Source organism: Tachyglossus aculeatus, chromosome 12 (assembly GCF_015852505.1).
Source record: "Tachyglossus aculeatus isolate mTacAcu1 chromosome 12, mTacAcu1.pri, whole genome shotgun sequence".
NCBI classification, from domain to species: Eukaryota; Metazoa; Chordata; class Mammalia; order Monotremata; family Tachyglossidae; genus Tachyglossus; species Tachyglossus aculeatus.
Genome location: NC_052077.1, coordinates 45,182,795 through 45,195,684, shown reverse-complemented (window position 1 = coordinate 45,195,684; position 12,890 = coordinate 45,182,795). Strand labels below are relative to the sequence as shown.

At 44.5% G+C, this 12,890-nt stretch overlaps 1 protein-coding gene across 1 annotated transcript in view; it reads left to right on the top strand.

The window, feature by feature from the left end:
* Positions 1–12,890, top strand: part of MICU3 (mitochondrial calcium uptake family member 3) — a 70,072-nt gene that overhangs the window by 41,272 nt on the left and 15,910 nt on the right. Inside the window, 2 exon segments of the mRNA XM_038755076.1 lie at positions 938–976; positions 7,333–7,428. Of these exon segments, the coding sequence (XP_038611004.1) occupies positions 938–976; positions 7,333–7,428 (135 nt within the window).

Genomic DNA, 12,890 nt, shown 5'->3' with positions numbered 1-12,890 from the left:
CTCCCTCTTCTAGACTGTGAGCCCGTTGGTGGGTAGGGACCGTCTCTATACATTGCCTTCCCAGACTGAGCCCCTTCCTTCCTCTCCCCCTCATCCCCCCTACCAAGGTGGCCCAGGCAGGGGAAACCAGGGTTTGTACAACCATACGTAGCTGTGGTAGCGTGGGTGCCTGAACACTGAGGGAAGTGACCGTTCCCCCTTCCCTCTCCCCCAGCTCCCAGCCGACCCCACTGGATGAAGCCACCCAAACCTCCAGAGTGGTCCCCAGTGCATTTTCATCAGATCATTCTCTGGTCTGCAGGAAACCTTTGTAATCAAATGAACCAATTTGGCCATGAACTAAATGTTTCTGGATCCATTTATTCCATTTCTCATAACCTGGAAAAATTGGTTGAGTTAAAAAAAAATTATCTGGCTAATGTAAACATTAAAGAACTCTACAAAGTCAAATGAAGCATAATCCGGGATTGACAGGTTAGGGAACTGGATACAGTTTGAACCGTAGACACAGTCATCATTGTAGTATATGAAACTGTGAATCTGCATCGTCATAGATTTTGCTTCTATTGACCAAGATTTTTAGGTTTTAAAGGAGGAGACCCAGCATTTCCTCAAACCGAGGCCCAAACGAGCCACCCCCACACCTTCATGAGTCAAAAGTAACGTGAACCAGAGACCAGTGCAGATTGTGCTTTGAACCGGGTCTGTCTAGGATGTGCCTATGGAATGATACCGTATTTGTGTAGTCTAGGTGGGAAGTAGGAAACCCATCACCTCCCGTCTTGGCCAGTCTCCCCTATGCTCTGTGACTGCTGAACTGGAGCAATGGTTTGCCCCCCTCTAATCTGTTCTTTTGTCATTTCTCTTTTTTTCTTGCTGTTCTGGGCTCCATACTGAAATGTGGCACTTCCCTTGGCCCTTGCCGCTGAATTGTCAGCGTCTTCAGCTTTACGGATACCACGCTCCTCCCGAGAGTGTACGTACAACACCTTACTGTCCTGTAAGCGTCGCGGGGCTCATCTGGGATACCTGGTGATGTTGATTATGGTGGCAACAGTAGCCCCTGAAGCTGTTAAAATATCGAGGGGTTGATTTACTGCTACCTAAAGAGCCTACTGAGTTAAGTCATTTCCTTCCCTGCAGTTTTTTGGCAGCTCTGAAAAGATAGGGAAGGAAAGCTGTTTATGCTAACTTCACATCAGGCCAGGGCCAAGGTCAGCTGTTAAGAGAGGCTGTTGGGGGGAAAAGAAAGTGAAGGATTCACACAGCAGGGATTTACTGGGCTCTTCCATACAAGTAGGGAGACTTCCTTCAGTGAGCTCACTGAGGCCTTCTTTGTGTTAAGGCTGGCTCGGGGAAGGACATTGTTGTCTAATCCAGTTACCTGATACCCAAGCCTGCCCTGTCCCTGTGGGAAGAGAGTGGGTGAGTGTGTGCGGGCCGTTCCTCTCAGGTCAGTTAAAGCAAGACATTATCATGTGACTCTCCAGCCCCTCATAAAATTGTAAAATTGCCCAGATTCTCTAGTCAGCTGGCCAAAGAATCTCTTCTAAATGGGCTCAGTCTCCATTTCCACATGAACTCCTAGGCAGATATCAGTTAGAAGACATGTCACCGTAGAAGCAGTTTCCCCTTCAGCCAGCCAGAAAAGTCTCTGGAGGGATGTAAACCACCTGAAACTGCTCGAGCCAAATAGGTCTTCTGAAAAGAGCCGCTCCCGGAAAGGTCTAGTTTCCCAAAGGCTAACGGTATTATATGAAAGTCATCTTCTTCCACATCATCAATAGATTGGAATAGTAGTATTTCAGTGGGGGTCATTTTTGGCTTTCTTGATTTTGTGGTAAAAACTGGCTTTATTTTGCACTTTTTGGTTGGAGGATGGGGTCATTTTAGTTTTTAAAAAACTGATTCCCAATTCCAGAAATCCCTGCCAAAGGAACCAAGAGAAGGGGTAGCAGAAATGCCAGGTACCCAAGGTGGGAGCAGTGGGGAAGAAGCTAGTTGAAATAGAAGCCACAGAGCTTTACAGAAGGGCTTTTGGGGGGATGGGAGCCCTAGGGGGAAGGAATTTGCTCTCTGTAGCACTAATACCATTGCCACCCTTCCTGCCGCCCCATCATCCACTGGTCTTTCTCAGGCTCCCCACCCCTGGGGACTTCTCCTATCAGCCACCAAAGTGGAGAGACAGGGAGAAAAAGAAGAGAGGTGGGAGGGGGCAGAAGAGCGGGCAGACAACAAAGAGCAAGTGCTTCATATTTTTTTCCACCAATTGTGAAGATTTAAGAATACCAGCCATTTCCAGGGGAGACGAATGGCCTGTCGAGGCTGGAGTTTGCCTCTGACAGTGGCAGCGGGACAAGAGTGTAAAAGTTGTTTGCAAATAAATTAGCATTCCGTAACTTTTCCCTCTAATACTGTCATCCAGGTATCATTTTAACCCTTTCCTCGCCTTCTGACACCTTCAACTCTTCGCTCTCGAACCCCATTAGCGACTTCGTGTCCATGAATCTCTAACCAAATAGTCTGCTTGACTCTAAGCTCCTTGTGGGCAGGGATAGTCTGTACCAATTCTTTTGTATTGTATTCTTAGTACAGTGCTTTGCACACAGGAAACACTCAATAAATTCCATTGGTTGATTGACTGATGGTTTCAGTGTAGAAGACAAGTGTCCTGGAGGTCCGGAGAGCCCAGCCCAGGCCCAGAGTCGCCCCTGGAGGAGGATAGAACTATTCTCAGTCTGTCCCATCACAGAAAGGTCCACCATCTCGGAGACCCTGAGTGGACCCAGTAGATTCACCTCCCTGGATCAGCGTTTTTTTATTGTTGTTTTTTTCAAATTTGTGATGTGCCAGTCACTGTACTAAGCACTGGAGTAGATACAAGCTAATCAGGTTGGACACAATTCCTGTCCCACATGGGGCTCAAAGTTTTAATTTCCACTTTACAGATGAGGTAACTGGGGCACATAGAAGTTAATTGTCTTGCCCAAGATCACAGAGCAGACAAGTGGAAGAGCCTGGACTAGAACCCAGGTCCTTCTGAATCCTCTGTCCACTAGGCCACACTGCTTGGCACTGATCATCTCCCTCTCGGCCAGGTATGACTCCACACTGGAGAGCCTCCTTTCCCCTCTCTTCCCCAAGCTCCCAGAGTCTACCTCATTCAGATCTGCACTAAGGCTTTTTCCCAATTCCCTAGGCAGGTCAACCCCCTGCCCTCCTTACCCCATCCCTCTGTTTCCTAGCTCTCCTTAGCTTTCAGGGAACCAGGATCGAGGAACAGTTTCTCAACCCATTCACCCTGTGGCCATTTCTTTCCTAGGCTGCTTCTCTGTCTAACTAGGAGCCCAAAAGGCTGAGACAGTTGATTTCATTTCCAAGTTTTGCAACTAACTTCACAAGTGAGCTTTCCTGCACTGAGAGAATGTGGTTCTGTTCTCTGCCCACATTCATCTTTTATTTCTTGAGCAACTTCCATTTATTTAATCTGTGTCCCATCCCGTGAGACTCATAAATTTTAGGTAAGCAGTTGGCCGCAGGTTTTCCTTTTTATTGAGTTCTGACTCTTGTCACAATTTAATGTCCATCGAGGCCCATGGCAACTCTCGGCAGAACAGTTAGTTTCTGTTTGGGTTCAAGTCTAATGGGGTAACACTTCACCTTAACCTGGAACCTCTCAGCTCGGCACTTCTGGAGAGACAATCAGGCCTCAACCCCCAAGAAAAATTCCCTTTTTTCCTTTTTTAGATTTTTCATTTGCACTAGGTTGCATGATTCCATATTTGCCAGTCTGCAGAGCACCTTTTAAAAAAGACTGAGAAGTGACCTTTAGTGGTCTAATATTGAGGGAAAGAAAATGGGAAATAAAGATGGAGTTACTTGCTTTTCCATGGCCCCTAGCCTCTAGGTCCAGTCCCTTGAATGTCTGTGACAAAAGAGTTTGGGGAATGCCTTCTGAATCCCATTGTGCCACCTAAAAAGGAATATTTTCATTTCTTAATGTTAAGATTGACCAAAAGCCTTCTCTCTTTTTTCTTTTTTGATGGTATTTTTTAAGCATTTAATATATGTTAGGCACTGTACTAAGCTCTAGGGTAGATACAAGATAATTACATTAATCACAGTCCCTGTCCTGGATAGGGCTCACCTTATTAACCCTCATTTTAACTGAGACACAGAGAAGTTAAGTGACTTGACTAAAGTCTCACAGCAGCTACAAGGTGAAGCAGGATTAGAACCCAGTCCTCTGTTTAGACTGTGAGTCCCATGTGGGCCCTGATTATCATGTATCTACCCCAGTGCTTAGTGCAGTGTTTGGCATGTAACAACACACTTAATAAATGCTATTATTATTACTGTCATTATAACAGTAAACCTCATAGGTCATTTCTGTGTTCTTTGACATGTCATTAAATTATACACTTTCTAATTAGGATTTTTTTTCCTTGAGGCAGAAAGGGAAATAATTACACACAGTTATATGATTGTTGTTTAATACTTATCTCTCACTTTTCAGCAAGCATCATGTTGAATAAAAATCTAGACGTGATTATTTCTCTTAAACAGGTATTGATAGAGTGTTGCTCTCTAATTTTGACTGATCTTCAAATAGTTATTTAAGCTAGCCTTGTGGGTGCAAGACATATTTCAGAGTTTTATTTAGCCATGTAATCATGGCTAGATTATTTGGCAAGGCAAGAAATTTGAAGTCTATTAATTTGCTCATTATTGTTGTTAGAACTGAACCTCCTGTATTAATAGGGAATTAATATGAACTGAGAAAACATACTGTAGAGGAAAGATGTTCCCCTTGTTCTAAGTACCCTAGGGGCCTAGGTATTGACTGCCCTAGTAATATATCCTCATTTGTTTTCCTCCCCAAGGAAATTTTCTGTCCTGAGATGAATGGTTAGTCTCATGATTCAATATTACAGAAAAAATGTGTATTTTATATCTGTACTGAGGACTCTTCTCCTCTTCCTCCTTCATTTTCTTTTCTTTTCCTCCTCCCCCTTCTTCTTTTCCTCCTCCTCTTCCTCCTTCTTCTTCCTCCTCTTATTCCTCCTCCTATCCCATCTCTTTCTTCCTCCTCCATAAAATCCAATTTCATCTGCTTAGAAATACTTATCAAATTAATCCCACTCCTTTAGCCTTTTCTCTTAAGAACTATTTTCCTCCCTTAAATTGGCTTTGCTTTTCTCCATTCTCTCCACATCTCCCTTAAAGTGCAGAGACTAAATGGAGTCACCTCCAAAAATCTTGGCTAGTGATTATTAAAGTAGAAGCAAAGTAACTTCCTAGCCTGTGCAGGTCGTAATCTCCTGACAACATAGCCCAATGTTACTTGAGATTTCTTCATGATGTAGCTGAGGTCTTTAATTTAATCACCATCATCATCAATCGTATTTATTGAGCACTTACTGTGTGCAGAGCACTGTACTAAGCGCTTGGGAAGTACAAGTTGGCAACATATAGAGACAGTCCCTACCCAACAGTGGGCTCACAGTCTAAAAGGGGGAGACAGAGAACAAAGCCAAACACACTAACAAAATAAAATAAATAGAATAGAATTCTAAGAAATCATCCATTACAGCCCCACCCTTTTGGCTCTGGTATGCCTCTCTGGCCTGTCCCTAATTTTCGATTGATGAATTTGTTTCTATCCCTAAGAGTAGTACCTTGACCTTGCCCTACTGAGATTTGCCTTAATTTTTGGTAGACTGAGTCTGACATCCACATTGCTCCTTTGAATTCTGTTCCAGTCTTTGTGGACGTGACTACCCTCTCTCCCAGTTTAGTGTCATCTCTCTTCAGTTCTGTCCTCTGGATTATGGGGCCCAGGGTTGATCTTTGTGTTACTGACTGTGCTCCTTCGGGCTGAGGTTAAGGAATTCAGAATGTTCTTCGTGGGGCAGTGTCCTGCCAGTCCCCCTGGGCCGTCCTGTTGGAGGTGCAGTGCTCTCCATCGCTCTTCCTCACTCTTCTCCCACCCTGCTCTCATTCATGAATAAGCAAAGGTCTTTTTACTAACTGAAGGAATTGGATATTTTTTGAACAGCATTGAAAACATTCCCACCATGTGGAGGCTGCAATTCCATCCTAGTGGCATTGTCCAATCCTTTTTTGCTTTTCATTTTTACCATAGTTAAAGCTCATTTATTTGTCTTCTTCGGGCTAATAATAATTGTGGTATTTGTTAACTGCTTACTATATGCCAAGCACTGTACTAAGCACTGGGATAGTGTCGCTTGGTTTCTAGAATGGATAATAAGCAGATTTCCTGCTTTATAATTACATTGAAGTTCATGTTCCATATGCTGTCCTAACTGAATTTACATGAATATTTTATTGTCTACTTTAAACCTTCCAGATCATTCAAACAGAGCATGAAAAATTCAAGAAATATGCCCTGTAGGTCGTTTACAAATCATGTTATGAATTCAGGAACTGGTAAATGATCTTGAGGTTCTGCTCACTGAAGCACATTCATGCTATTAATAACAACTGGAGCTCAAAAAAAAGGAACCCCTCCCCACCCATATCTATTCCTATCCCCTCCCAACCGCGTCTATACCTACCCCCAATACTCTTCTTCAACCCCATTTTCTTCTAGTTCACCAAAAAAAAAAAGCAAATCCAAGATCCTTCTAAGGCCCCGAGGGGAACCGTATCTCATTATTCTATTTTTAGAAGGCCTGTTGGACTGTCAGTTCTGCATAGAAACATTAAAATTGGAATTTCTTTGCTTACACTGGCCGAAACTAGGACTTCTTTGAGATCTCAGTCTGTCCCCCGTGGGAGCTTCGTTGGCATAGAGGGAAGAGAAAACGTGGTCTTGATCTAATATGGAGTATTTGAAGATTTTTGTTTTTCTGTAGTATCCAGTTATTTTGACTCACTGATGTAATGGGATTTGCTGGAGCAGGGACCAAGGGAGTCACAGCAATTCCCACTGAAATTATACGAGATTTGGACGATCAACTAAGTGACTACAAATTACTAACATACCGTTGGTCCACAAGACATTTATCTTTTAATAAAATGTTCACATTGCTTTCTTAGAGATTGTGTTACTTTTGCTCTAAGAAGAAGGCCTGATCGTTTCTGACAGCACCACATTGTGCTTAGTAAAGAATTAGCGATAATGTACCATTAGAACTTTGAAAGTATTGTGAGGTTACCAAAAGTGTAATTTGATACTTCTTTTGTGCAGCCAAAACCCAAAGGTAAGCTAATGTGGACTTTTTCCTTTTGAGAGCTAGTTAGAAGACATTTATAGTATATAAATTCCCAATCTTTGGAATTCAGTTGTGCTCCTTGAAACTTCTACAGGTCCTTAAAACGGATGTTGAGGAACTGGTCTCCAGAAGCTATTGGGACACTCTGAGACGTAATACAAGTCAAGCACTCTTTTCGGACCTGGCAGAGGTATAAGCAAGCCTCACTCAGATCCATAAGCTGTTTTCTGTTTTGTTGGCTTATCCCTCATTTCATCTTAGATCTGTAATGGTAGAACAAACGCCAATTTCCTAAGCCTGCTTTTCCATGTGGTTTGTTCAAGTTCACAGTGAAAATGATGTCCTGTGCGAATGAGGTGTCTGCCTGTCTGAAGATGATAAGTCCATTTGTCTGGCTTCCAGCTACAATATTTCTTTTGCTAGAATTAGAAAATCAAGTTCTGTCATCGTCAAGGTTAATCAGAGGCTCACTTGTACTTGAAAGCTAAGACATTTTACAATACCTCCGAAATTGGTCACTATGGATTCAAGTTTACTGCTACGATAGCTAATAACCACATTTTATTGAAATTCATATTGAACTTAGCAGAAAATGGTCGACTTAACCTTGTCCTTGCTGAACATTTTTAAACATTCAAGACTTTTTTTTAAAAATGCAAATTGAAGTCTCTGATTGTGAGGAGTTTTTGTTGGGTGCAGAGGGTCTCAGGGAGCCGGTGGAGAGATTTGAGGTGAGAAGAGATGAGGGCTGAGTGATGCTTAAGGCAGTTGATTTGTGCAGCAGAAAGTGGTAGTGACATTATTGCGTTTACTGAGCACCCCCTTGTTGAAAGGCACTGTACTAGGAAGCATTCTGTCTGTCTACAGAAGGTGCTCAGTAAATACTATTGACTGATTCGATTATCCTGCCATGCCTTTTGACATTCTGTCACTTGAGCAGACCCTTGCAGAGGCGTAATCACACCTAGCACCAAAGCTGAAGAAGAACAAATTCAGTAGCACAGTAAAATCAGTCAGTCAATCGTATTTATCAAGGATTTATTGTGTGCCAAGCATTGTACTAAGCGCTTTATAGAGTACAATATAGCACATTCCTTTCCCACAACAAGCCTACAGTCCAGAGGGTGAGACAGACATTAATATAATATTATATTTATTAATATAAATAAAATTACAGATACGCTGTGGGTCTGGGAGGGGGAATGAAAAAAGGGAGCAAGTCAAGTTGATGCAGAAGGGCATGGGAGTAGAGGAAAGGAGGGTTTAGTCAGGGAAAGCCTCTTGGAGGAGATGTGCCTTCAATAAGCCTTTGAAGAGGGGGAGAGTAGTCGCCCATCATATTTGAAGAGGGAGGGCATTCTAGGCCAGAGGCAGGATGTGGGTAAGGCCGATGGCAAGCGAGATGAGATTCGAGGTACAGTTGAGAAGGTTGGCATTAGAGGAGCAAAGTGTGTGTATTGTAGTAGGAGAGTAGTAAGGTGAGGTAAGAGCGGGCAAGGTGATTGTGTGCTTTGAAGCTGCTGGTAAGGAGTTTCTGCTTAATGCAGAGATGGATGGGCAACCATTGGAGTCCCTTCAGGAGTGGGGAGATGAGAATACAGTTACACATACATCAGTATACACACACGCTCATTGTTTATAGTAATTATCCTATTGGTTAAACACCGACTAAGGACTGCGGTGCTAAGCCCAGGGATAGATACAGGAAAATCAGATTGGACGCAGTCACAGTCTAAGAGGCAGGGAGGGCTGGGATTTTATACAGAGGAGGAAACTGAGGCCAGGAGAGGTTAAGCGTGTGCTCCGGTCTCCCAGTAAATCAGGGGCAAAGCTGGAACTAGACTGTGATTCTCCTGTCTGCCAGTCTGTCTGGGCTCTTTCCAACAGGTCCCACTGCCTCCTTTTATGATTCATCATCCAGATGCTCTCAGGGCAGGAAATTACAAGTGATATATCCGTAACACACCCGTGTGTGTGTCTCTTCCTTCCCCAGTGTGAACAGTGTTACTCTCGGCACCAACTTCATTGCCCCCACACATCTGGGGCGGAATGGGCCACTGTAGATAGCTTTTCCCCACCTCAGAAATGGGTGGGAAGGGGGCCAGGGGTGGTACCAGGAGGATATGCCCCCAGCTGACGGTCTGCGGCTCTCTTTGCCACCTCTGTGGCTTCGAGCCCTGGGCTCAGTGAGCCATCCGCCCGCCTGGCCCCAGCCCGCCCAAGCCCCCCCAGAGGGAGGACCCTCTGGTACGAGGCAGGATCGGCCCCTGAGTAGCTGCCAGCACCTCCACCGATGCTGGTGCGGCAGTGGCCGGCGCGGGCTGGGAGACAGTGCAAACTCAGGCCCCACATCCTCGAACCCAGGACCTGAGCTGCTCTGCTGGGGACCCGACCCCACCTCATCCTAGAGACCCCTCCGGCCAGCCTGAGCAGGCAGTTGAGGCGGATGGATAGGGGCAGATGTGGGCTGACTGGCCAGCTGTTAAGCTGCTGGCAAGCCCCAGAACCCAGTGAGGGCGATTCAAGCTGCACCGTAGATCCTGAGCACCACTCCCCTGACCCCCAGATTTGTTCTCGGGTCTTCGGGGTTTCTCTGGTTGGGGGCTGGCAGGGACAGCTTAGTTAGAAACAAATTTTGTGACAGCTAACCCTTTCCCGACACCATAGTTCTCCCTCGAGTTTCTCCTTTATCCCATATTGATATCTGAATTGAAGCATTTAAATTGAAGCATTCAAGTCCTTGGACAGACAGAGCACATTTTTCTTTTTTGTTCAAGGGACTTTTAGAGAAATTAAGCCAAAACAGGGTTAGATAATTGCCTGTCGTGAAAATGGCATTTTGCCTTCTTTAGTTGCTTTGTTAACTTCTTTTGCTATGAAAAAGGCCAAACTAATTCAAATGGAGCAATGAGGAATGGAATCAAAGAAGCAAAGCCCCTGCTTTTGTTTCTGTCTGGGAGATTTGGTATACAATTGCTGGGAGGGTAGAGGAAATATTGGTAGAGTTTACAGTGACTCTGAACTGTTCTTTGGTTCCCTAAATGGAAAAAAAGTTTTCATCATTTCCATTTTTTTTTTTGTTTTTTCTTTATTCCTTTTTTCAAATGTAAGTCAAAGAGGTTCTTCTGGCCCCCAAAATCCGGATTATCAGGATCAGTGCCACCAAAATCTAATGAGATTGTGATGATGAAAGTCTGCGAGTGAAGATCCGATCTTCTCAGGAGTCATGAGAAAAACTGGTTGAATGAGGTCATTGTTTAAGAGTTTGTAGGAAAAAAATCCTTCTACATTTCAGTGTATTATATCCTCAGTAATCACAGCTCATTTACCTTCTGGGTGCAGGAAGGATAAAAAGCCCTTTCTCCAATTTACACATCAGGAAATTTTTCCTGTAGTGAAAGGAAGAAAGTGAGAGTATACCTCTGAAAGTACTGATAATATTAAACCATTTTTTCGTGAGCCTGCAACAAAAAATATTTTTCTTTTTCCCGTCAACCTCTTCTGTCATCAAAAATAACGTTTGGAATTACTGGAATCTACTTGCATTTATCTTCTAAACCTTAATTCATTTTTCTTCCCAACAGAGCAAAAACTATTTGCTTTTTTCCCCCGGAAGAAAATGGACTGTATAAAATTATTTGGTAGGATCGCAACTTTGTTTCCACTCTGAGATAGTGTAATTAAAGTTCTGTATGCTCCCACTAGATCCATCAGTCAATTGATCAGTAGTATTTATTGCGCACATACTGTGTGCAATAGGTGCATTTACGTGGCCTAATGGAAAGAGCCTGGGCCCGGATATCAGAGGGCCTGGGTTCTAATCTCCACTCCGACACTTGCCTGCAGTGTAATCTTGGGCAAGTCACTTAACTGCTCTAAGCCTTGGTTTCCTCATTTGTAAAATTGTTACCTGTTCTTCCTCCCTTGGATCATGAACCCCATGTAAGACTGGGACTGTGTCCAGTTTTCCTATACGTTGCTCATAGGAAAGTACTTGGCATATAGTTAAGTGTTTAATACTGCAAGTACTAAATGTTTGGGAGAGTCCAATGGAGATGGAAAACATGACCCCTGCTTTCAAGTAGCTTGGTGCAACACTGAATAATAATAATAATGGTTTTTGTTGAGCACTTACTATTCATTCAGTCGTATTTATTGAGCGCTTACTGTGTGCAGAGCACTGTACTAAGCACTGGGTTAGATACAAAGTTATCAGATTGTCCCATGCGGGGCTCACAGTCTTAATCCCCATTTTACAGACGAGGTAACTGAGGCCCAGAGAAGTGAAGTGACTTGCCCAAAGTCATACAGCTGACAAGTGGCAGAGGCGGGATTAGAACACATGACTTCTGACTCCCAAGCCCGGGCTCTTTTCACTAAGCCATGCTGCTTCTCCAAATACTGAAACACTGAAATACTACTACAACTATTGCTACTACTAATTGCACTCTAACTGGGGAGGCAGACAAAAGTAATTTAGAGAGAGGGGGAAATGATGTTTGACCTAAATGTTTCTATTTGCTCACCTTGGGGATAAAAATTCAACTTATGAAGCTACCTTCGTGCAATGCAGATTCTCAACATGAAACAAAGCTTCCCTGAGTAGGACCGCGAGAGGGAGGAAAAGCACCATTCCGAATCAGTGACAAGTCTGGATTGAAGACGGGTCTTTAAAATGTCCTTTTATTGCTGTTTGTTCTTCTCATTCTCGTTGGGAGTCTCCGGGCTGCATAAAGATCATTCAGTTGGAGAGGTGCCTTAATGTGGACCTCAGGAGCCAGGGCGTTCTCAATGAGAAAATGCATCACCCAAAAGTATGCAGAAGAGCAGACTCATGCTGGTCAGTGTCTGACTCCTCCTGACACAATCCAGACCCTGTGTTTCCAGCTTTGCACTCGGCAGTAATCCGGGCAGGGAAGAAAGAGTAGTCAGTGGGGAAGGGCATGAGTGGGTTGAAGAGGGTGCAGGTGGCATATGCCCTGGGCCCCTCAATCTAAGGGTCCTCAGCAAGGGTGAGGGGGTAGCTAGTCTTCCTTCCCCTCTGCACCCTAAACTGGGGAGAGTACCTGTGCCTTTCCAGCCCCATCCCTTGGATTTAGAGGGACAGGCAGAACAGCACCAGAACCTGGAGGAATTTCTCTCTCCCAGCCCATCCAGACGGCCGGCTGGCTGCTTAGGGAACAAGCCTGTGTCTGGGCTTGGCTGCCACTGTGGCCCCAGAGTTCCAGGTGGCCATGCAGTCCTTGAAACTGGGGCCACCATCATGCCAGTGGCAGAGCTCAACCCAAGCCGAGGTCTCTCAGAAACATCATTTGCATGCCTGCCGCCAACTATAGGTGCCATTGTGTACATATTCAGGGATCACTGTACATGCCCCTGGACCACAGTTATGCCCAAGGACCACTGTAGACACCATAGTAGCTGCTGCTGGCTAATGGCAGTAACAATGATAAGACCAAGCAGCTGAGGGGGAAATTGCTCTCCTTGCCTTCCTTTTCCCCTCTCTTTCTCCTCCTCCTCTTCCTCCTTGCTTCCTCTTCTCCCCACTTGCCCTCTCTTCCCCCTCTTCCCCACAAGTGAGCCTCAAAAATCTCCAGTGGCAACCAATCAATCTGTGCATCAGGCAGAAACTCCTCACCCTGGGCTTCAAGG